This window comes from Artemia franciscana, chromosome 12 (assembly GCF_032884065.1).
Source record: "Artemia franciscana chromosome 12, ASM3288406v1, whole genome shotgun sequence".
NCBI classification, from domain to species: domain Eukaryota; kingdom Metazoa; phylum Arthropoda; class Branchiopoda; order Anostraca; family Artemiidae; genus Artemia; species Artemia franciscana.
The window spans coordinates 3,979,524-4,006,373 of record NC_088874.1 but is presented as its reverse complement, the minus strand read 5'-3'; the positions used below and the strand labels follow the sequence as shown (position 1 = coordinate 4,006,373).

The 26,850-nt window shown below is 35.1% G+C and overlaps 2 protein-coding genes across 2 annotated transcripts in view; both read right to left on the bottom strand.

Moving 5' to 3' along the window:
- The window catches only part of LOC136033593 (neurocalcin homolog), a gene marked incomplete in the record, with an annotated part of 320,318 nt that overhangs the window by 161,081 nt on the left and 132,387 nt on the right, over positions 1–26,850 (bottom strand).
- Positions 349–26,850, bottom strand: LOC136033592 (neuronal calcium sensor 2-like; the record flags this gene model as incomplete). The annotated part of the gene is given in 3 exon segments (XM_065714365.1): positions 349–5,477; positions 17,683–17,826; positions 26,670–26,850. Coding segments are annotated over 3 exon segments (567 nt in total). The 3' UTR covers positions 349–5,165.

Sequence of the window (26,850 nt, the reverse complement as noted above, 5' to 3'; positions counted from 1 at the left end):
AGGATTAAAAGCTACCGCTAATATGAGCAATCCTTCAATTCCCCATTATATTCGGTTACATCCGCTTATCCCTAGGGAAAAAGCAAAATTAACAAGTCAACAATGATCTTGGAGCAAAAAAACTAAAATTTGTATCGCAATTTTTTGGCTAAAAGTACTATTATATATAATGTACTAAAGTACTATAATGTACTAAATATAAAAGTACTATTATATAATATTATAGAAATATTCCACTTATACGTAGTTTTGGTCTTGCACTGTGGCAGCTATCTCCCCTACCATCCTCTGTTCCCCTTGATATAACGTAATTAAATACGTTTCTGCATTCATAAAAGTGAGTCCCTGTAAAGCTTAGAATTTAATTCAATTCATAAAAAATAAAGCAAACAAAAAGTCAAAGAAATAATGAATAAAATAAATAAATAAAAGAAAATAAACTAAGAAACTAAACCCATAATAACACAGAAGAAAAGAACTCAGAACTTGAAGCCTTAGCTAGGACCCTTGGGCATACCGCTGTTAAAAAATTGTCCTACATTTTAATAGTAGAAGATTTACAATTTCGATAAAAAGAACCATTCAGAGAATATCAAATAGATTCCTCAAGCCAACTAAGTAGTTCTTCCCAACTGCCCAAAATATCTGAAGATAATCCAGCGGATCAAATGGATATGCCTCTTTCATCAAGATTAAATAAAAAAACAAGTTTTTTTAATTGAAAGTAAGAAGCGACATTAAAACTTAAAACGAACAGAAATTACTCCGTATATGAAAGGGGCTTTTCCTCGTCAGCGCCCCACTCTTTACGCTAAAGTTTGACTCTTTCTCTTAACTCTACTTTTTAAAACAGTAAAAAACTTTAGCGTAAAGAGTGGGGAGTTGAGGAGGTGTTTCCCCCTAATTTCTAAAATGAGGCAAATTTTCTCAGGCTCGTAACTTTTGATTCGTAAGACTAATCTTGATGAAACTTATATATTCAAAATCAGCATTAAAATGCGATTTTTTTATGTATTTATTGGTATCAAAATTCCATTTTTTTAGAGTTTCGGTTACTATTGAGCCAGGTCGCTACTTACTACAGTTTGTTACCACGAACTGTGTGATTACATCAGATACGAAGACTCACGCTTTTCCTTATGTGTACCAAACTATTAATGATCTAATATGAAATAATACAATAGAAAATACTATTTCAATCTGCAAGTTAGAGCCCTAACGCAAACTAGTAACATGTCATTGCTCTGTTGTCTTATGGCAAAACTCGAAAAAGACTAGTTTTGAGACAATTAAGTTTGATGGTAAAACCTAAATATGAAAAGAAGTAGCAGGTGCTTTTTTTTGGGGTGGTTCTTTTGTCACTGGCTAAAATCAGATAATATTTGATAAAAATGTATTGGCATTAGATAATTTCTATGAAACTTCAGAGACCACACTGGCTCAGCATGACAAGATGAGAGAAAACGAGGATATTTACAGCCAGTGAAAATGAAAGTGCAATACGAATATTTCGGTCGAGACCTCTGCTTAGCCGCACTCAGTTCAAAAATAGCATTGCTATTTCTATTTAACATAGCACATAGAAATATTAACGTTGCATTTTCATTTTTAATGGCTGTAAATATCCTCAGTCTTTCTTCTTTACGAATTTATTCTCATCTTGTTCTATAATTCCATGCTCGATTATAGTACGGGTAATTCCTACCCTAGATAAATAATTATAATTTTGGTACTTGTTAAGAATCCCCAAAACACTCGAGAAATTTGATCTGTGTGATCTGAGAAAAACCAGTTTGTCTTTCGCTTTCGCTTATAATTAGCTTAGTCTCAGTGAGAAAAACTACGATGCAGGAATATTTTAATTAAATATTTAATATATAGAGGTAGTTAGGTATTTAACATAATAAGTTCTGGGTGGTCTCTTTTCCATATTTCTCTTCTGTAGTTTCCATATTTTTTTCTATTTAAGCATTTTATTTTCATCATATTTTGGTATATTTTATTATGACTAACCTAACTTCACTTCTTGAGTGTTTTCGGGATATTTAGCAAGTACCACAATTTGTATAATATAATTAAATAATTTTTTAGACCCCGCTGCCATTCCATTTCAAAATAAAAAAAACAGATAAAAAAAGGGAATACAGTTTCAAATGAGATAGGGAACAATAACAAGAAGACTTATTTTACTAATAGTAATAAAATTGATCTGTAGTTAATTGCCATATATGCCATATGTTAACCTATGGCATATGTAATTTTTTTTAATAAATAGACTATTTCATTTTGCTAAATTTTAATACCAAATTAACAACCAACTATACCCCTCCTATTGCTTTGTTACATTGTGATATATCGCAGAAACAACCTAGTTTGCCCTACTTTTGTTTGATTAGCTGTTATCAAGGGCGTAGCACCAGAATTTTTATTGGGGGTGGGGAGAGGGGTCCACATCCAGATAGTCAAGGGGCATGGGGTATATGCTAATTTTTTATCCAGATTATTGGAGGGGGTGACCCCTTGCGACGCCCAGGGCTCCCTACTGCATGGAGAACATTATCATATTGGACATATGAAGATATGAGCTTTTATCATTAGGTTTCCTTTTTTTTTCTTTATGCGTTATATTTGATTAGTCTGTTTGTTTTTATTCCCTTGATAAAGGGTTCCGTGCCTGAAATATCAAAAATGGACTTCTAATATTAAAAGTGAAAAAAAAGACCTTTTTTTATTATTTTCCACTGTCTTATCTGAAATATTATGCCCATTTTTCCAAATTTTCATTTCCTCTTACTACTACTCTGACTCATTTGTCTTTTTCAAGAGTCATCAGTTATATCTTATACCCATTTATAGCTAGATCAGTACTTCCTAATGTGCGTGCAACCACCCCCTATTAGGCACTGAAACAATTCAGGGGGCGATGGAGGTGTATTATAATAATCGCAGCGCAATACAGATCCATTGCAAACAGTGATTTATGATTAGAGCTAACGAAAATAGAGACAAAACTGTCTAATTTTTATGCAATATACTTCCAACATTAGGGCTGCTTAGTTTAAAATACCATATTATTACCCCCCATCTGCTTGCTGTGGTTCCCTTCTGGAAAATATTCACAGCTACCGAAAAGAAAGCCATTTGCAGCGCATTTTACAGATATGCTGAGTTTCTCCTGCGTCTCCCTTTGTGGCACAGCAATGGCGACATCTCCAGGAAATATGAGGTCACCAACCCTTCCATGGCCATAGAGAGAAGAATCTCCAAATTCTGTACCAATGTTTTAAGAGCCAACCACCCCTGGACTAGTGTTATTTTATAATTTGTAGCGGAAGTGTATTTAAATTTTTGTGCTTTTCTTTCTTTTTCTTTTATATACTCCTTCTTTTCCGTTTTTGACGGGTAATAAATTAATAATGATAATAATAATATGCATCCAGCCTTAAGAAATTACTCGGGGCATGTGCGGGAATCCATCGATCTAATCCCTGTCCCGATACATCGTTTTATTCGTTATAGGTAGGTACCGACGGATCGGTATAAAAGTACTAGAAACAAATGTCATCCTTCTCAGTAGGGTTAATTCGATCGTTTGAACTTATTATTGTGGAACCTTTCTATTCACGGGTTCAATAAAACGTTTCACAGTTTCGAACATTAACGTTTGTAATTTGCACTTTTATTGCGGTATTTTACAGAAAAAGTAGAAGTATTAATACATATATATATTTCTGTTTAATTGTTATTAAAAAAAAAAAAAGAAAAAAAAGAAAAAAAAAGACGCAGACTATTATATTTTATAGATAGGAGGCTGTAGGCTAAAAAAAAACTTGCGAACCACATGCCTAGATGATATCTTCTTTTATAGTAGAAACTTTTATCATTGAACAGCTTTATTTATCAAGAATTGGACTTTTCATTGGGTTATCAGACTTTCAAAGTTTCTTCCTTAAAAACCTAACAAGCAACCTTAATCTCAACTCCTCTTAATTTTTATGTTTCAACCAAAATATTAAATTGAATAAATATTAAAATTACACATAAAAACGCAAATCTTAAAAACTACGCTTCCTTAGTTATTTGTCTGGAAAGTACCAAGGACAGCGAAGATGCAATCTGATTTGTTGGAATTTGCTAAGTGAAAAATTACACAATATATACATATATATATATATATATATATATATATATATATATATATATATATATATATATATATATATATATATATATATATATATATATAATTCCGAAAAATCGGATTTAATTTTTAGCCTATTCACAGTAAAACACTTTTTGGTAGTAGTGGGCGCAAAATGAAAAGGAAAAAAAAAATGTAGGTGAAAAACCAACGAAAAATAAGATTGAGAATGTTGCACGAAACAACATAAAAAGGCTTAGATTCCCTTTTAAGGTGTTGTTATCTTTGGGAATCAACACCTGCTAATGTTTGAATTATTATAGATGAAAGGGTTGTCAAATTTAACCAATCAGCACTGTTTATTTATTATTACGGCCAAAAATGGCAATACGAAAAATGTGATATTGCCCTCATAACTTCATAATTTTCAAACAAGGGAAAAGCTTAGAAAACAGCAGTTTTCAAGGATGAATTGACCTAAAATGGGTGCAAGGAGGCAATTTTGATATCCTTGGTACTTGGAAATAACATAGCTAATATTTCAAATAAATAAAAATAATCAGTTGTTTATACGTGATAGAAAGAAGAACAGACAAGTTTCTTCATTTTCGAAGCAGCAAAGCATATCATAAAGACTAACAATAATATAACCCATTTGAAGATTGATTAAAATACAGTACATTCATCAATTGAAACTTGAAATCACAATATAATAAAATGCTATCACTAAGGCATTGTCAAAAATAATGTATAAATAAAACATCACAAAATCTTAACTTTTTTGAAAAGAACAGGAAAAAATGTACAAAAACTGTTAATGGCACAATGCAAGTGTCTACCATACAGCAATGAAAGAAGAGGTCACAGTTAATCAGACGATCACCAGGACAATCTTCCAGAAATTATACAAGGGCGGGCTGAAATAGAAATTCGTTTAGTTGTGCGGAAGACACCCAGGCGGTCAAGGCTTGGTTATTCTCTCTAATTTTATGATTGTCATTGCATAGGTTTTTGAGCATTAGTTTCACATCCCAGGGGATAACATCTTAGAAAGCTCTTCGTCTTGTAGGCACCCTCGCAGAAACTCTTCTTCTGTTAACTGTCCATCACCGTTTTCGTCCATTCGGGCAAAGATGCTCCGTGCCCGATCTTCTGCTGAGTCGGCAGGACGGCTTGCAGAGGCGTTGCCTAGCATATCGTATATCGCTTGAACAATTTTTGTCATTTCTTGGAGATCGATTACACCGTTCCCATCCACGTCATACATACGGAAAGCCCATTTTAATTTCTCCTCGGGAGTTCCTGCTGAAGTTACATCTATTGCCAATAAGAATTCCTAGAAAGAAAAAAGAATCGGGAATAATAAAACACATTCAGGAATAATGATAACGATTCAGGAATAATGGCGGTGATTCAGGAATAATTATTCCAATTTTCTTTATGAAGAAACAAAATGTATTTTTCAAAATCTAGGTAGGAGATATTTTGTTTTCTTTGGATTTTTTCAATGAAAAAATAATAAATGGTTCACAATCTAGGTGGCCATTGCCTCTACCCCGAATTACCACCCCCGAAGAGAGCAATGCCTTAAGCACAGTAGATACTGCAACAGCTCGATATAATTTAGTACCATAAATAGTGAGACATATAGTTCCATACTGAAAAAGAAACCCCTGAAAAAAAAACAGTATGTAGAAATATTTTATTTTATTTCTCTGTGTATTCTTAATGTGTGCATGGATAGGTTGACCGATTTTGAATGAGACCTCATAGTAAAAGAAGTGGTGTTTTTCGTTGCTTGAAGCTCCAAACCGTAAACATGAACAAAAATTCATTTTCTGACTGTTTTCAGTCACAGCTGTGGCTCTACCAGATCCGAATGAACACAGCCAACATCAACTTAAAGACTTTGTTTCATGACTTTGTGTTCAAAGCCAGGAAACTCATGTGCCAACAAGCTGAGAAAACCTGCTTATTCATTGATTATATTTAGAAAATCCACGATACGTACGAAATGACTGTTGGCAGCATTGCAATTCCTACAGCCTCAAAACGCATCTTAGAGAGGCGTTACTTCCAATAGAGGATCATTTAAGCCAGTAAATATTGAGGACAACTTTTCAGAAGAAGATTGGGCACCTCGACATCTATATACATTTACCTCTTTATTACGCCTGGTAGATCACTTCGAGTCTAATCTATTCGAGGCGTTACGTACTTTACATAACCTTCTGCACACCTTGGAGAACCAGCTGCAATACTAAGCGTGATACATTTCCACAATGCCGCACTTCCCCCACGTCATATGTGGCACAGTTCCACTATATGGGGCACACGCAGTCTGGATAATACTAAATTTCTTTAAAAGTAGACAACCCTTCAGATACAAGACAATAAACTAGTCGTGTAGCACAGAATAGGAAGTTCGCCAGAGATGAAAATTCAAAGATCTTTTCCCCTCTTCTTGTGGTATTTTACGGATCGAATATTGGCACGCAGGGGTGATGACAGACACCCCATGATGTATGGTGCCCTCCTCCCCACCCCTCATTAGGAGATGTACACGGTATAGAGCGACGTAGGGGCGACACATAAAGAACAATGCTACACTAAGATCTGAGGCCACAAGCTCTTCAACGGTCGTTAGGGGAGGCACTGTTGTAGTCTTATGCACTAGTTGGCATGGTAGGAACAAAGTCTATATGAGTGTTTTACTTCTGACTGTCCAAAAATTGCCTGAATAAATTGCTGTTTAAGAAAATACCCGAAAAATTCGGGTAAGTGTTCACATTTTTCTGAAAACACGCCTAAACACTAAAGTCTAATGTTAGACTAAGTCCATGTAACAAAAAATAGTTCCTACTTTTATTTGATAATCTTGCTATTCGGCTATAAAAAATAAAAAAAAATAAAAGCCTAGATATTCACAAGCAATTAAGCACTTGAAACAAGTAGCCTATATAATAGTTAACCACTTCAGTAACTGCAGAGGATGCTACCTGGTGCTAGACAGAAAAATATCCCAAAAAATGGAAAAATATTTACGGAGTCAATTCACGAGTTTCCTTCTATTTCTGAAGATTCTGCAATTACCTGAATAAATTGTTGTTCCTAAATGTCCATAAATTCACCCAACGAAACATCGAGATATTCGCCCAGACATTTAACCACTTCAGCAACTACATAGGATGCACCACCTTATACAGGACAAGAAAGATAGCGAAGAAACTGGACTATTTACTACGGAAATTTGTGAATCGCTTTCAATTTCTGAAAGTGATTACAAGTAACTGATTAAACTAAAATAAGGAAAAAGGAAAAGTAAGCAGAACTATACTAGACCCTCAAGGTCCAAACCGGCGGTGCCGATCTCCGTTCCATGGGCCTTCACCCAGGAAGTGGTACGGGGATTTGGGGGCCAACTATCCTCGACCTTCGCACACCCTTCCTGCTTACCTTCCCCAGATTTATCCAGGTGCCTATTCAGAGCTGGATCGACTCTGACTGAGCTTACACAGCAACGCTACTGACCCCCGTCTCAAACCAAATGACCAGCCACGCCAGAAATCGAACCGGTTCCCCTCGGACAAAGGATTCCCAACCCAGTGCACAAACCACTTATCAGGGACGGACAACTAAATAAATTACTTAACAATTAATTAACTAAATATTTAATATTAGTTAATATTTTAATTAATAAATTAAATAATTAACAATTAATTAACCCTACAATTAACTGAATAAATTGCAATTCCCGAATGTGCTATCCTTGAATGTATTATTCCTGAAATATGCTATGGCAGAATTCCTCAACCGAAAAACTGAGCTATTTGCTCAGACAGTATATGCACACCCTTGACCTGAGTAAACTCCTATCTTGGGACGCCCATAAAATAAAACGAAGTTCCATGTTTTGTTCCACAGTTACTAATTGAGAACGTGGGAAGAGTAACAAGGAAGTGGCCAGACTTCTTTAAGTATAAGGTTAGCATAAATAAAGTAAAGATTTATTTGAGAATCATAGATAATTATACGATGTTAGTGAAATACCAGACATCAAAATAAAATACAAAATTCCCTTGGACCCATCTTAGGTGTATTTATAGCTTAAACTCAAAATTTCTTAAGGAAAATTTCAAAATGTTCCTTATGGCTGTTTCAAAATCAGGAAATTTTCGGGCGGCATAATATCTCGTCGGTGTTGCCAAGGTGAGTTGTTAAGATAAACAAGCACACTAATCAATTAAATTTGACAATACTTTTTGCCTGTAACACCTCAAACGACCAAATTCTTCCCAAAGACAACTCCACCTTCAAAGTAAAGGTAAAGTTTCTTTGGTTGATCAAAAATTGAATTCTCGATTTTTCTCATTTTGAAAGATATTATGTCCTTGATAGATATCCTTTAGGGAAGTTTCCACTTGACCCATTCAAACAATCAGATTGATTTTCATTGTCCATTGTATATTAAGTCCGGGAATTCTTATATAGAAAACCCCAAACCGCAATAGAGTCCACGGACCATTTAAGAGGAGTCAATTACCGAGTCTTTTTTTAATGCCGATCTGACTCGGGGAATGAGGAAACAATCACTGATTTGCACAAAGATTCTCAAAAACATCGATTTTTTAGAGCATATTATTAGAGTATTATCTCTCTCTATACCTTTTTTTTCTCTTTCTCCACGTATTTGTCAACATTTTCAGCACATTTACAAAAAATTCCGACTTGAAATTGAAGGCGACCTTCCAAAAGAAGTCTTGGAATTTTTGTCAGAAAAGAGCCATATTTTTTTAATGTTACACAATATTTTATTTGTTTTATAACTATGGGGAGAGGTAAATTTTAAGATTTTTAGCCAATTTCTGCGAAACCCGTAGCTACAGGCAAATTTTCTTGGGTCTGGTAGGAGTCATGCACATCTCCTATATCTTTGTTATTTAAAAAAAAGGAAGTGATGGGTAGAAAATAATATTATTAAATATATACTGCAATAGTAACACACAAACAGACTAGCTACGTGTATATTTGTGCTATTTTTACAAATTTTCGTTAAAATAGTATAAAAATGAGTAAAACTACTGCCATTGATAAAATAATTCAAATTTAAACATAAGACTGAAAAAAACAGGCTTGTAGAAGCATCGAATAAAATATTAAAGAAAATATTTATATTTATTAGAGAAACTAAACTTATTCAATGAGTCTTATGAAAGCGAATATGTGCATGGATTGTATTAAATTTCATTGGAATATTTGATACTGTGCCAAAAAGTATTGCTTTCTTCTGAAAGACAAAGCTAATATGAGAGATTGCAGAAAAGGGTATTTGAAGAAAAACCAATCTCCGGGAGCATATTACCCACTATTCAGAAAGAAAGTAAGGTCCCTTTTATACTAATTACACAGACAATATTACTTTCAGGTGGATGTGGTACACAGGGATAACAGAAAATAAAGACTGTAAATCAAACAGTTCGTGGTAACAAACTGTAAGGGGCGGCTCGGCTCAATAGTAACCGAAACTCTAAAAACGGAATCTTAATATAAACAGATATATCAAGAGAATTAGCTTTTTGTGCTGATTCGAAATGTATAAGATTCATTAAAATTGCTGTTACCCATCAAAAGCTAAGAGCCTGGGGAAATTTTCTCTGATTTTCAAAAAAGAGGGGGGGATGAACACCCCTAAAAATTCAAAAAATCTTTGGCGTTTTCTGCCAGAAAAAAAGATCACGAATGCATGTTTATTTGTTGTTGTTTTTTTCAGGGGCAATTGTATCGAACCAATGGCCCTGAAATAACGGGAGAGGGCTCATTTAAATCGAATTCAAAGTTCATCCGATCAAAATTTTGAGGCTACCATTTTGTCCAACATAGTTGAGAAGTTTAGTAACTATACCTTAGGGGATAAAAAGACCCCCCCCACAGCCCCTGGGGGAAGAGCTTGTTAGTTGGGAAATTTGCCCGTAGTATATGTATATCATTTGTTTTAGGAAATATAGGCATTTTTTGCGTGGGGTGGGTCCCTTTGGTGGGGATTTTCTATGGGGAGGGAAGTTCCGGGGGCGAACTTTCCAGGAAAAATTCTACACTCGGAAATTTGCCACGATTCTTATATGAATTTTTTTTTTATTTGTATTACTTTCTCTTTATCAACTCAATTTTACATGTGGAGATGTTCCGGCGGGATTGTACCCAGGATATTTTCTGTAAGGATTAAATTATCTGGATGATATTCTCATGGGGAGGGGAAGATTTTCGGCTATTTACCTTCATCAGTAAACATAAGAGGGAAGGATATTCTTCAAGTCGGCCTGACCCCCTCCCGCCCATCTTGAATTTGGAAAAAGGAGGAACAAAATCACATAGTGATCAAGTGGGGTTGAAACTTGTAAAGGAAATTGAAACTTGTAAAGATTGAAGCTTTGCATAAATAGGGGCGAAGGAAGGGCGTATGCAAGTTTGTTGGCCTTAGGCTGCAACGAGATGTTAGTAGCAGTAGATTTTCCTATTTTGACCCTGCTCTCACGGGAAGGATATGATTTTTATACAGCTATGACATAGATTGATGATGAAGCATAAGAAGAGACCCAGTGTTTCTAGAATCATACAAAGACAACTACATCTAACCTGAAGGAGAAAATTTGAACTTCAGTGACGACAAAGAAAATATAACGTACAGACTAAAAGGTCAAGAGATCAATAACGGTGTCGAACGAATAAATAGGATTAAGTGTGACCAAATCAAGTTGGCAATCTTTCACTTCAGCTTAGGCAAAAAACAACTGCGAACATGTTTCAATGTGGCTAGCAATTCACTTTGGAAGTCAATTCATTTGGGTTTTCCCTGAAACAGACATTAAAACGACGGAAAGAGAAGACAGAACAGAAGTTGGAAAGAGAAAGATAATGGGGGGGGGGGAGAAATGGTTGTATTTGTGTCAGCAGAGGGTCAGTAGGTTCCTTATTTGTTATTTTAGTGAATAATTATTTAAGAAAGACATTATTGAACGTACATATTTTTTTTTGTTCCCAGTTTAAGGGCCAATGGGCCCTCCAGTATTTTTTAAATTTAGTTTTAGATTTTTTTTTAAGAATGGACGAACTTAAATGAAAGAATTTTAACATTTAGATTCAAACTAACAAACCAAACGAAGATAGAAAAGATTCTGTTCCGGAGAGCATTCGGGCGGTGGAGCACCTTCGTTTATTTAAGAGATTAAACAAAAAAAACAAGATTTTTTAGGTGAAAGTAAGGAGCGACATTAAAACTTAAAACGAATAGAAATTACTCCGTATATAAAAGCGGCTTTTCCTCCTCATCGCTGCGCTCTTTACGCTAAAGTTTGACTCTTTCTCTTAACTTTACATTTTAAAACAGTAGAAAACTTTAGCGTAAAGAGCGGGGCGTTGAGGAGGAAAAGCACCTTTTCATATACGGAGTAATTTCTGTTCGTTTTAAGTTTTAATGTCGCTCCTTACTTTCACTTAAAAAAAAAACTTTTTTTTTTTTTGTTTAATTTCTGGACGTTTTGAATCAATGCATGTTCTGATCTTGGCTCTCAGCACATAAATAATTAAGACGAAATTTGCATATTAATTTTTTGGGGCTAAATGGCTTTTTCATAGTTTTAATCGGCATATTTTGAGAAAAAAGGAGCGAGGAAGGAGGCCTAGTTGCCCTCCAATTTTTTGCTTACTTAAAAAGGCAACTATAACTTATAATTTTTTACGAACATTTTCATAAGTAAAAAATATACGTAACTTACGAATTAAATTACGTAGCGTACTTCTATATTCGTATATTTTTATTGCGTATATGAGGGAACTCACCCCTCGTCGATACCTCGCTCTTTACATTAAAGCTTAAATTTTGTCCCAATTCCTTAAGAATGACCCCTGAATCACAAAGGCCGTAGAATAAATAGTTGAAAATACTAAAAATACTTTAGCGTAAAGAGCGAGGTACTATGAGGAGGTGAACCCCTCATATGCGTAATAATTTCTGTTCGTTTTAAGTTTTAATGCTGCTTCTCACTTTCAGGGGAAAAAACTTTTCATATTTGTTTTTTCATTGTTTTTTTAAATAATGCTAGAAAATCCTGCTCCCCCTCCATTGAAAGTCCTTTCCCCCATGAGAAGTTCCTCCCTGGAAAGATCCTCCCACGTAACCCCACCCCTCAACTCTCCCCCCAAATGAAAAAAATCCCCCTGAAAACGTCTGTACACTTCCCAGTAACCATTACTATATGTAAACACAGGTCAAAGTTTGTAACTTGCAGCCCCTCCCACGGGGACTGCAGGGGAGTAAGTCGCCCCCAAAGTCATAGTTATTAGGTTTTTCGACTATGGTGAATAAAATGGCTATCTCAGAATTTTGATCCGGTGACTTTGGGGAAAAATGAGCGTGGGAGGGGGCCTAGGTGCCCTCCAAATTTTGTAGTCACTTAAAAAGGGCACAAGAACTTTTAATTTCCGTTAGAATGAGCCCTTTCGTGACATTCTAGGACCACTGAGTCAATACAATCACTCCTGAAAAAAAAAAAAAAAAAAAAAAACACGCATCCGTGATTTGTCTTCTGGCAAAAAATGCGAAATTCCACATTTTGTAGATAGGGGCTTGAAATTTCTACATTAAGGTTCTCTGATACGCTGAATCTGATGGTGTGATTTTCGTTAAGATTGTATGACTTTTAGAGGGTGTTTCCCCCTATCTTCTAAAATGAGGCAAATTTTCTCAGGCTCGTAACTTTTGATGGGTAAGACTAATCTTGACGAAACTTATATATCTAAAATCAGCATTAAAATGCAATTCTTTTGCTGTAACTACTGGTATCAAAATTCCATTTTTTAGAGTTTCGGTTGCTATTGAGCCGGGTCGCTCCCTAGTACAGTTCGTTACCACGAACTGTTTGAAAAATGAAAAACTTTCTTTTGGGTCTTGGTTCATAGATGATTGTTGTTTTATTCCTTCTATTTTCTCTTTTTTTAATTATCTTTTTTCATGATTAGAAATTGATTGTATTTTGTTTGTTTGTTTACTACCATTTGTTTTCTTTTTTTGTTTGTTTTGTTTGTTTGTTAAGAGTTTTTTTTGTTAAGTGTTTGTTATATATGCGGTTGCCCGCAACAAAAAAACACAGCAAAAACTTTTTTGTGCTTCCAAGTTCTATACCAAAGAATAACGTGACCCACCTATAACTCTGAATTTACCCAATATATTTTGTTGACTTTGAAATACTGGTCAACTTCCAAACTGGATGAAATAGTAAGGAATGTTCAGTTTAGAAAGCCTAATGGACAATAGTTTTCAGAATGTTATACGACAGTTTGTATCATCAAAGCAATAAACCTACTTCAATGCCAAGATTTTATTCAGTAGACAACAATGCTACTGATACCGGAAGTCTGAGTAACAGATCATACAGTGAACAGGGATAGCTAATTTATAGGACTCTAATCCAGGGTTCAGGGATGTGCGTAAAGGGATCCCTGGGGCCCCGGCCCCATGGAATACCAATTTTTCTCGAATTTGTTGGTGCTTTCAATTTAAAACAACCAAATAGAATTTTACTGTTGCCCTCCCCCAAAATAAAACGAAAAAAAATCTGGCATACCGAAGCTTTCCAAGCGTACCCGTGAGCAACGTTCCAGAAACAATGTTTAGTGACCATTTTTTTTCGTAAATTATAATCTGATATACCATCACGTGACGTGTGACAATGTATAGTCATTTACTTGGGATATTGCAAGTGCTTTGTCCATTTTAACACCTTGACTTGAAGGAATCAACAGACGATTTTGGAAGAAAAGCCTCCAAAGGGAGGTAGTTCCAGATAGATGAACATTCCCGAGCATAGCAGCTTTTCAAGTGCTCTTCCCGGGCGCAACAGATGCGCCTGTAGATTGTGTCTATTATACCACCTCGGCAAACGGTGAAATATGGAGCGAAAGTTTCTCGAAAGGGGGTAGACTGACGTGCGAGTAGTAGAGTTTTCGACGACCCAACAATTCTTGCCTTTAATGGTAGCACTAGATCTTCAGCGGCACTAAAGTCTATCTTACCAGCCGTGTTTCCAGATCCCCTAGGGTAATGTCGAGTGTGTTTCAGGAGCCCCAGCATAAAATGGACGGCCAAGTTCATCAGCAGGACCTACACAAGACTTATTTGAAGGAATCATAGTCGAAAGACTTGATTAAAATCTAATATTTTTGGGTGCCTGAATATTCGAAAAAATTTCGATCATAACTTAGCAAATAATTTTACTAGAATTAATTTCAATAACAACGTTCCGAAGCTTAACCACATTCTTCCTGGTCATACACAAATGCCAACACAGACAATGCGTTTTAGAACAGTACATTAAAGACTACTGACAAGCTGATTTTCAAGTTTTTCCCTTAGAAAATGAATATTATTTCCTTATAAATTGGCCTCAGAGAATGAATTACTTTGGTTCCTGATAAGATCAACTTTCAAATACGTACATTGTGCGAAGCTTTATTTCAGGTGGGGTGCAGAAATAGAGGAGGTGTTGGCATGTCAACAAATAAAAAAAATTAGCGAATTTTGGATTTCAGGGGACACATTCCCTCCCAGTGTTGATGTTTGCTCTCAAGTTGACCTATTTGACCTATCTTAGGGTAGGTCAAATAAGATAGGTCAAATAACACTATTTGACCTATCTTAGGGTAGCGTGATTAGATATTGGCTCAAAACACAAATAAAATATGAAAGCTTACGCTCTCAACAAAATATCTTCAAGTTAAATTCACTGAAGAAAAGAAATCGCTAGGCATTTATTAAAAAACAGAATAAGTAAGATAGCACCATTTTCCCGCTTCAGCAGTTATAAAGACATTTCAGCACATTAGAGGAGTTAACAATTGAAAAGAGAAGTTTCTCTCAAGGAATTCCTAAAGGGGTCACTAGCCTTTCCATGACTTATCGTCATGGAAACTATGAAAATCATTATTTGATTTCTTGCAAATTAACGAGAAAAATAAAAAGAAAGAAAAAACTGATTTAAGAGCTTTATCTAAATAGAAAAGTCAGAATTTCTACCACTTTTTATGGATGATATTTATGACAAACGTGCAGGGCTGTCAATATTCAGACCTGAGTCTTTGTTCTATGCTACAGTCATCGCCACTTCCATAAGTTTTTTTTAGCCTTTTTCCTTTTTAATTTTATATTTTTCTTTTCCATTTCCACCATTTTATTGCTTTTATTCCTCAAGCGAAATTTAATTTTACTTTTTAAATCTTTTATTTTCGTTTGTTTTTATTTACGCTTTTACTTTTATTTTTATTTTATATTTACACTTACTTTTTAATAGCACCATTTTGGCAAGTTTTCGAGCCTTCCAAAATAAAAAAATTCAAGTTATTTTCCAAAACTTTTTTTTTTCGGTGATTTTGGGCAAGGGAAAATTGCTGGCATAAAGATAAAATTAAGTTAATATTTGCAGTTACTTAAGCTGTCAAGATTTTCCCAGGCTACCCAAGTCTACTTTGTGCAGACTTGTGCAATTATGTGGCACTCTAGGTTAATTATATCAATTATGCGAATTTCATCTCTAACTTTTCACTTCTTTGACGAAGTCACCAGACGTTAAACTTAAAGTATTGCTATTAGTTTCTAATCCCTATCCTCCCATTTTCCCATATCCCAAATTACGCGAGACCCCACTTGTATAAGATTTCCTTTCTCGTTGGGTTCGGGTATAATAACGACGACCATTTTCATTGGAGAAAACAAGAGCTGGCACTACTGTATGTATCTACATTGTGTAAGTGAGGCGAACGAACAACGCAACTACTTTCAAGTTTTTCTCACCGAAAAACGGACAATTTTCTTTCCAGAATACGATGGAAAAACCGTACTTCAAGCATATTCATTGCCTCTTTACTTGGATGTTTTGTTTCCGGTAAATTATACACTTAGTAACGCTCAAAGGCATATCTAACAACACGTCCATGCCTAAAAATGAATGTCCGATTACGCATTGACTTAGACAGGGACGTCCAGCTACGTATACATGTAAACACCAGTCTCAAGCGCAGGTGATAAATATTGTGACACAAGAAGCTTTCTAGTTGGATAATTTGTAGTTCAACATTTCCAAGATCTAAAACCGGATTCTTAGCTCCAACTTCTTGCAGCCAAGCACCGAACTTAACATGTGAACGGGAACCGCCAGAATACTCATGCCTGGGAAGACATGCGTCAGGAGATGTGCTTCAAGTTAGATATGCATGTAAACGTCGCTTTAAGGATTTCAGCTTAAAAACTATTATAACTGAGAAACGATAAATTCCGAGAGGCGGAGCAACCCAGGCTTCTAAACCTGGTTAGAACTTAAGTGAAACCCTAGGTTAATTAAGACATCAATAATTTTTTAACGCCCCAATTAATCCATCTCCTTGTCTTAAAGTCTTTCTCAAAAGAAATTGTTCAGACATTACGGGAACTACGAACGCCAGCTCCTCTGGCATCTAATACATCAACACGGATATCAAACAATCACTAAATTTTTGCTGAAGTTCTAAATCTATTAAGATTTCAAATAGGCAAAATTTATCTCCTTAATTTCAAAGATTCTTAAAAATTTAATTAATTAGAAAATAAAAAGCAAGTAACAATGCCACTTGAAAAATTCAGATATATCTAATGATAAGGGAATCGTCGAAGTGGTACGTTACCTTAGCGTGAGACAGCTGTGAATAGCAAATTATCAATTATTTTTGCATAATTATTAAATTATAAGCTAATAATTAAATTATATTATAAATTTTTGCATCAATTATATTTGCTCTCAACATAACAACATAAGAATCCTAGCATTCCCCATTGATTCCCCATCAGTCAATAAGTAAACACAAACGCAGACAAGTCTGGCATCAAAAAAATGATTTGTGTCCAGTTATGAAAGTATTCACATGGTAGTAGTGTACTCTAGTTTACAAGAGCTGTTAAAGCACTCCACAGAAATTTGATTATTTCAGCTTATTTAAGAAACATTGCTCTTCCTGCTAGGACTCAAATTGAATATTATAGTTTCTTTTTAAATCATTTTCATTATTTGAGAGTGAAATCGGTCTATAATTTAGTCAAATCAAGATTAGATATTGAACACTAAGACAAGAAATTTGTCTTCATCATAGTAATAAGACAATGAATATACCAAAACAAAGAACAAAGATAGAAAGTTTACACGAGCTTCCCCGTTCTAAACTAGCTGCAATTACATCAAAATTCTTAGTTCATTCCAAGTACTATAACTTTGTCAAATGCTCTTTTATGAACTCCTTTCATTTAATTTAAGTTTCATTAATTATTGGCAGAATGCGGCAGGAATTATTTGCACCAACTTTTTAAAAGCAAACCAAGCTGATATTGTATAAACCAAACCAAGCACATAAAACAAAGTCAAATTACAAATGACATTGATAGCGACGTTAAGGAGGAATTTTGTTGTTGTAGTTGGTTTAGAAGAGGAGATCTTTTCTCAAACAACTCAAACATAGCAGCTTACCTTAAAATCTATAAATCCATTTTTATCCATATCAAAAGTCCTAAATACATGATCACAGAACTCTTCAGCATTCCCAGACGGGAAGAACATTTTATACATGTCAACAAATTTAGCCGGTGTCAAGCGGCCATTAGGACAATCTTGCTGAAAAGAATAACATACCATAAAAAATCAAGCATCAACTAAAGTCTCATAAAATATTATAGGCTACCGAAAACCTCTACATAACATGTAAATATCGCATTCAATAGCCTACTCTTCAACAGTGCTTCCCGGCCTTTTTAACTTTGCAGAATCCTTAAAATAAGTTAAATGTCTCAAGATGCCCCTGAAAAATGTATACCAATCAACCTAAGACCCACGCCTCTGCATATGATGGTAAAACAAAACAAAGTCATTAACATTATAACATTAAAATAAGGATATTGGGGACAATGATATCCTTATCATGAACAATAATAGCAGCATAATATGACGAATAAAAGAGAGTTTTGCTTGATTTTGGCCACTTTTTCAAAGAAATTGGGAGATATAATGAATTGTGAAAGCCTTCTACTAGAATTCTCTATTATAGCAACAAGATGTTTCCTGGATCAGATCGAAGATTAAATGCACGTGTTCTCTTTTCCCTGGGATATCAGAAGCTCGTGGAATCCCACCCAATTGTTTGTAAAACTCAAGCTACAAGAGCGCCAATGCCATGTGAATTACCAGTCGAATCAGAAGCGCCATATGCTTCACGTTGTCATTCTGCTAGGATATGCTCCATTGACACACTCAAGAGGTAAAGTACCAGAAGCAGCTTGTCGTACTGATTATCTTCCTCGGGATTCCCTTAAGATTCCGAGAAAAAATGTTTCCCGAGTCGAGAAACGTGTTGGCTTGAAGGTCTGTTGATTACCTTCATCCAGCGATCACTTGTACGTTATGCAAACTCTCATCAGAACCATTTTTATGGACTGTGTCTTGAAGCTCCTTTAAAAGAAGATTTCACACGTTTTATCGGTCAAAAAGTAATTACCAAGGATTGAGAACTTTCTTTTATATATTTTAATATACAATTTAAGCTTCAAACTTTTGATTTTCTTTTTTATGGTTTTCAAATTTTTATAATCCCTTGTCAAAATATATATAAATATTTTTGCAATTACTAGTTTTTTGCTCGTTCTTCCAAAGATTCCTTTTTTGCTCTTCCTGTTGTTCAGCAGAAATCCATCATTTTGTGTCAAATCAACAGTAATGTCATGACTGAAATGTATCTGCGAAGACGGACCCGGTTGCCCAGTTTTGGATCCTTGCAGGGGCGGATCCAGGATTTTTCTTAGCGGGGGCACATAAATGAATATATAAGCAGAGTCTCTCCTTTTAATTGATAAAAGAACCAACTGGGAAATATAGGATGACCATTAAAATTCATGAAAATTCAGAATTGACAAGGAAATATCCTTTTCCTTTTAACAGACAAGTTTTATAATTTTATTTTCCAAAAATCCATCTTGTTTTCCTAAACATATAGACTGAGTGTATCTTTGTACTTGCCAAACTTATAAAAGAGAGTTCGTGCACATTTCCATTAGCTTGCAGCCGATCAAAAAATCCTTTCACAGGAAATTAAATTGAATTAAAAAGGAAATATTCAACAGACATTCCCATGAGGATTGTTATGTTTATTGTGGTGAATATATCAAAGCAATACTGCAGCTGCAGTTACAACAGGAACCACCACGACAAATATCCTTTGCGACTACACCCTAATCAAAATGCCATAAAAGCAATAGCAAGAGGCAAAACTAGAAGCCTATACATAAAACAAAACATTTGGGAATTTTCGGTAAAGTATGTCCATGAGACATGGAAAGAATGCAAGCATAAAATGTAAAAGCACTCCATGTGGTAATTCTAGTTCGAAACTGCCTCTAAAATAAAGCTTTGCAACTTTCGTTATAGTTTTACTGATACGAGGTTCGTTATTAAACGAACAAATGACGCTAGGAGAATAAATGATGAAAAGGGAACAAATAATAGTATTTGCGTGCTTGTGAACTTTATTGTCCTGGAACATAGGGATAACAAGGGTGTTTCATGGTTCGAATCTTCCCCCTTAAATCTTATAAATTATACACAAAAATAGGCAGTTTTCAGTTATTTAATGGCTATCAGCCGAAACATGATTTTTCATAATCAAATCTCCCACTATAGTAGCTTATCTTTGTTCCTCAATCAAATCCTGGGGACGACCCTGTATCAATAGATGCAGGATAACCGCATTTTTACTATAACAATGCCTAAAGTACTTTGTCCTATCATTTGTATATGACATGGGTTCTTAACAGAGGGTGGCTATACCTCTTGGGGGTTATGAGAACTGAATGCTAGAAACATGGCACATTCTAAGAGTGTATCTCTTAATTTACAAAATTGAATTTTGTCAATCTACACTGGCAAGTAACACACGAAATGGAGATGATTGCTACGAAAACCAAGTAGGGAAGGGAGGATATGGAGCCAGATTAAACATCCTAAAGGCAGTACGGAGCATAAAAAGAACAATACTAAGAGCCTCAGTTTATCCAAAGCAGTTCGAAAATTAATTTGGATCTTTATTTGTCTACTTTTACCCCTATATTTGATTAATCTTTTGGGAACAACGATGTACATGTTTCTTATATCCAGAATATTAATTTTTCTTCATTATTATCCACCCTTCGCGAGATGGAAAAATAGAACTATCATATTCCATGACAGCCTTAGATTCCCCTTTTCAGACTTCAGAATGACTATCAACTAATATAAAAGATCATTTTAGAACCCCTCTTAGAAGTAATCCAAATTTACTTCGTGAATAAACTGGATACGCCAAATAAAAAGTTGGTAAGTAAAATAAAGACCAAACCAGTAATGGAAGTAATATACAAAAAATAGTTGGCAAATATATGAGCGAGGTAAGTCAGAAAAAATTATAGAATATTAAATAGTGAAATGCTTCATGAACTAAGGAACGGGCCTATACGAGTCAGCAAAAAAACAGAAGCGTCACATTGCCACTCAATTTCTGCTTTCTTATATTTTTCCGTTTCTATTAATAGAGAGGTTAAGCAAGGCAAAATTTCCATTTTTTAAACAGAGGATTGAACAAAACACAGCTTATTAGAAATTTAACTGAGTTTTCCATAGCTAAGGCTCATTTATCACATATTTGCTAGGTTGCAGCGATACCTATAACCTACCAAAGATCGAACTCTAGCCTACAGTAAGCGAAAATTTGAAAACACGTTTTGAAAAAAAAAAACAACTGTTAAGTAAAAAAAAGTCAAAATTTGAAGTTGATTCAAGAATATTAATGATTAATTCAAATCAAGATCAACAGCCAGACTGACTTAATAAATTAGCATTTCATCAGTCAGTTCAACTGTGACATAGCTAAAGGTCAAAAGCTAAATGTTGCAAATGGAAAATTTTTGTTCTACATTTGGCTGTCCTCTACCGAAACCAAGTAGGCTTATCTACAAGGAAATTTAATTCGGAGTTAAGGATGGCCATCAGTCAACTAAATGCGGCGAACAGGGCCGGATCGACAAGGTGCGGGGCCCCATTGGAAATTTTATCGCTCGCGGGGTCCTCTCTATATATTAAATGCTCAAGTAAAATTAAATTTTAGTGTACATATATATATATATATATATATATATATATATATATATATATATATATATAGTACCGGGAGACCAAAGGCTACGCAACAGGCTTTAAAATATTGATTCTCATTTTCACTTCTAATCTATCCGAGGCTGTTGCCCTAGTAAAGTAAAGGGTTGATTTAAATCATCCTCCACTTCAAGCATTTTCTTTTAACCTTTAACATAGTTATTTGTGTCTCAAAATATTTCTTCCACGAGATCCATTGGGTTACAAGGGATCCGATGATAACGGACCAAACTGATTCATTTGAAAATTATAGAGGTAGCAATGCAATTCGACCAAGCAGGCAGGAGCCCTCAAATTAAATTGCCTTTGCTGTCTACTTTCCATGCGGGAAAATGGAGGACTACACAGTGAATACATACCACGTTGAAGGGTCCCAATAATTTGCAATTAACACTTCTGTAGTTTCCGGCATCTTTGTTGGTTTTTACTTGGTTTTGTGCCCCAGTTTGTTGGTGTCGAAGATTGTTATGGCGTTGTTCTTCTAGCGTAGTATATCTTTCTTCTTCACTTTCATTTTGACTCATTCTGATTCTCGCTGTCACATATTTTCCAACAGTACAGCTCTTGGTTCTTCACTGTCAATTTTGAAAAGTTCTGATACTCGCTTTTGCGTGTCTGCTAACCCTACTATTCTTTGCTCTTTACTTGCACTTTTGACACGTTCTGATTCCCGCTGTTGCTTGTAATTCGCATTGCCGCTTATCTTCTAATTGCATATTTCTTTGTTTTTGCCGTCGTATATCTTCTTACCGCATATTTCTTTGTTCTACATTTTCATTTTTGATTCGTTGTAATTCTTGCTACAACTTATCTTTTAACAGCATATTTCTTTGCTCTTCAATTTTGTTAGTGGCTCGTTGTAACTGTCGTTTTCGCAAGTATTCTAATTGTATATTTCTTTGTTTTTGATTTTCGTTAATCATTGCTTAAGAAATTTTTTCAATGTCCCTTGCCCTAGCTGCTCAGATCAGTCTTATTACTGTTGATGGTCTAGGTTGTTCATTTTCATCATTGCATTTATATCTCTCAGGTTGTTATTTTATCTTGTCTCAATTGATGGTCAAGTTTGTTAGCTATGAGCTAACGTTTTTGTTCTCATTTTAAGCTAACTTCAGTTTACATTTTTGTTTCATCTAGATAAACTGCAGAAAATACCTTTTAAAATTTACATCACAAAACATGAATCAATGAATTTACAAGTTTCCAAGTTTTGTTCTATAAATTTTTCTAAGACTGTTTGAAAATATAATGTCAGCCTGGAAAATGATCTCTCTCCAAAAGCAAAGCTTACTGTAATTTCGAAAAAAATGTTCATTTTAATGGCAGGTCCTTTCAAACGCGGCCAACCGTTCCAATTGCCCTTTATCCGGCCCTGGCGGCGTTCAATAGTGCAGTCAGAATTTTTCTATCTGTTGTACTATCTAAAATACGACTAAATATCGACAGAGGGTGAAAAGAGATTCCACTAGTTTTTCACAGTCACAACTTAGTAAAAACCCATTATAATGACTATAATTTCAATAAAACCGTGGAACAAATTATTTATTATAGTTTTTTATATTATTTACATTCTTTTAAATTATTTAATTACTTAATTATTTATTTAAATAATTTTAGATTATTTAAATCATGTATTACAGTGGCAAAACCTAGTACCTACTAATCTGCGAGATTAGTAAACACCCTAATCTGCGAGTTTCTCGAAAACTTCAAGAATGCAAATACTAGGTCTTGCCAGAGGACAGGCGCACTAGTAGTCGAGTATTAGTAATTTTCAAGAAAATAGGAAGTTGAAAATCGAATAAAGCTTATCTAATATTTGTCTTTTAGGTGAAATAGTTTCATGACTATATCAGGTCTTAGTCATGATATCAAGACATGGTTGTCAATTTGAAAAATTGACATGATCACCAAATAGATAATCAAAACGAGAATAGGACTAGTTTAGAAGTCGCAAACGAGTGGCTTTTAAGCACACAATTGAACAAACTAATACAGCCTCGAACATTTTTAGAATTTGCCGTTTGTTTTTTAAATAGCTAACGTGCATATTGAGTGCAGTCCAGATGTGTGTTTTCTAGTCGCAAATCAATTTGATCGGAAATACATAATACGTCTAAGTAAAGTCACGATTACCGAGAGTGGGGGAGGGGGTGTCTGCTGTCAGATTGAGAAAGGAAATTGTTCTTCAATTACTAGTTTTCGTCGCAAAAACAGAAAGTCAAAAAAAGTGAACTTATTTTCTACAACGAAAACAAGTTCCAGAATTTGCCGTTTTTATATTAGACAGCAAGCGGGTATATTGAATTAAGTCTGGATGCACTTAAAGAAAAAACTCCTTTCATGTGGGACATACACTTTCTATTTTCGAATCAATCTGATCCCAAAAAGGCATACTACGTCTAAATAAACTCATAATTACAAAGAGCAGGAGATTATTGTTTTCAGACGGAAAAAGGAAACTGCGTTTATTTACTAGCTTTCATTGCAAAACCATAAAGAAAACACAATGAATTGGGCTTGGTTTTAACGATTGAAAACAGTTTCAGATCTTGCTGTTTATATTTGTTTATATTTTATATTTGTTTATATTTGTAGATTTGTTTTATATGTTTATATTTTAGATAGCCAGCGCAGATACTCCGTGCAGCCAAGACATACTTTTTTTTCTTTTGTTTTAAACAAACTCGCCACCATGTATTCCATATATTTGCGTTTATTTACTAGCTTTTATTGCAAAATCAAAGGGTAAACACAAAGTATTGGGCTTAATTTTTATGACTGAAAATAACTTGAGTTTGTCGTTTATATTTTAAATAGCCAGGGCCCATATTTAGTTCAGTCCAGAGGTACTTTTTTTAACAGATTCGCATCTTTTTCTTTAAACAGACTCATACCCATCTAATCCCAAAAAGGCATACGACGTCTATGCAACGTTAACACTACGAGGAGCAGGGGAAAGATCGTTTTGAGAAGGGCAAAGGTAGCTGCCCTTTATTTACAAGGCTTTGTCGTAAAATGTAGGCAAAACGAGTTATTGGTGTACTGAATCCTTTCAGATATTTGACAATTGAAAAGTTGCCTATTTAAAGCACTTTAGTATTTTCTTTGAAAAAAAAATGTACGCGCCAATCTTTCATAAAAAGATTTACCAGGAAAATTTCTTGGAGATCCTAATTATTATATCCCTACCCTGAGGTAATATGCCTAGGTAAAGTTGCCGAAAGGCGTTCGTTAGGGTAGTGCCCTATCACCGCATATTTCCAAATGTGTTCGTCTCAGTTGCCTGTGTCTTCTTCAGGCGTCCCTATTTTACAAAAAGACCAACATAAGTTTCATCACTTACGTCGATGATGTACTCCGCGTAAAATACACTGGGAGCAGCCTTCGGCGAACTTTGCAATCCTGCGGTCAGCACTGACAGACCACGGTATCTCCATAAACATCTCAAAGTGCGAGTTTGTATGTATCAATGCTAAGGCCTCTTGTCCCCCATTAGCAACAGAAACAACGTCCATAGCGCATGTCGAATAGTTTAATTGGCTTGGCCTTACCTTCGGCTCGTCGGTAACTGCTACAAGTTCTTTTATTGTTAGTATGGCACTACGGAGCCTACGAATTTCTTACGGTAAGATCATTCCTTGTCGCGCACGTTTCAACAGAAGAGGCCTGGCACGGCTATATTCCGCTTACTGTTCCCCAGCAATTGCTTTTCTTAGTAGTGTTAACCACATCCTGCGGAAAAGGGACGAGAAATCACTGAGGGTAGGTTACTTCGCATTCGACTCTTTACTTTCAACTTCCTTTATTTCCTTTTCAGCTTCCTTATTTTATTTTCATCTTTCGAGGTATTTCATGAACGCAGCCTCAAGTTGAAAAACGGTCACTTGGGGATAATCTATTGCTGACATATAAAACTAAGAATACTTAATTCAAATAGTAGGAGGTTACAGAGGATCGAAGCTTCGTAGGAACAAATTTGAGGGGGTTAAATGATGATAGCGATCATAATAATGCCAATGACAATATGGAATATGAAGGTGATCATGACGAACAAAGTGACAAAATTGAAAGTCATTTACATGTATTTACACCGACAACAAAAGAAAAGACATTAGAGAAGAAGATACTGGTCACGTCACCAGTATGTGATGGTGGCGATGTTCATGACGACTCCCAACGATGATTCCAACCTCAATACAGTTGAAAATGATGATCCCAGTGATGAAGTTTGAAACCTGATAAGTCTGGAGGTCATACACATAAGTGCCTCCTCATTCACTCCCCCCCCAAAAAAAGAACAACAACAAACAACAAAACCAGCAAACTCAAAATACTGGCTTTGCACACTCTTGAAACCCAGCCTATCCATCCCCTTATTGGCACTGGATATAGGCCTATATGCGAAAGTTTGCTAGTTTTGTTTCAAATTGGGTTCATTTGGCATCATGAACTTGCTACTGATGAAAAATTAGTACAAAAATAATACGAACCGACGAATCAGCAAATTTTCACATATGACCAAGGGCTACACCTGAACTGATTAGGAAGTGGGGCTAGGATGTTACTGCGCCATTACTGACTATTATATTCGGAAGGAATATTGAATGAAGAATCGAGTTGTATATAATTTTTTTCTATCTTATTTATGCCTAACAATAAAAAATTACCATCATAGCACCCAACTACTGTATACCCTTTCTAAATCATCAGAATGTAGATGTCTTTTCAAATGCTTCAGAGATTAATTACCACTTTGTCACACTGTATTTTGCATAATTCTATACTTAATTATATTCTAATTCATAATTCTAGTATTGCTGACACTAAAAGTAGAACAATCGGTAAAACATGTCTGTTTACAAAACAAAAGAATTTTTTTTGTTTAGTTGACTTCTATAAATATTAAGGCTCGAATATTGTATAAAAAAAAAGAAAAGAAAGGCGACTTGAAAAAGATGTGAGTAGGACGTCTACCGAACATATCACCGATTTAGTCCTGGATGGTTGAAGCATCATACTTGGACTTCAAGACGTCAACTGTCAGAGTTTCAGAAAAATACTATAAGCAGGGGCGCCAATTCACAATTATGGAGGCACGGGGGCAAGTATTTTTTTTTATCTGAAGATACGACTTTTTTTAAACTACAGGTGTGTGTTTTTTCACTTTTAAATAATAAAAATACAAAATAAATGTTTAAAAACAATATAGGGGGGACCTACCCTCTCCCAAGTGGCACCCCTTGGTGAAAATCCTTCCAAGATTAAAATGAACGACTTACCTTAAATCCTTTAAACCATTCCTTAATAGTAGGCTCGTCATATCTTGTATGGGATTTCAAAAATTCCAAATCTTCTTTAGACAATTTTTGCTTGCTTCCAAAGCATCCCATTTTCGCTTGTTTTCACAAAATTAAATGAACGGATATCCACATCAAGTTCTAATGCGACTAAAATTCGTCT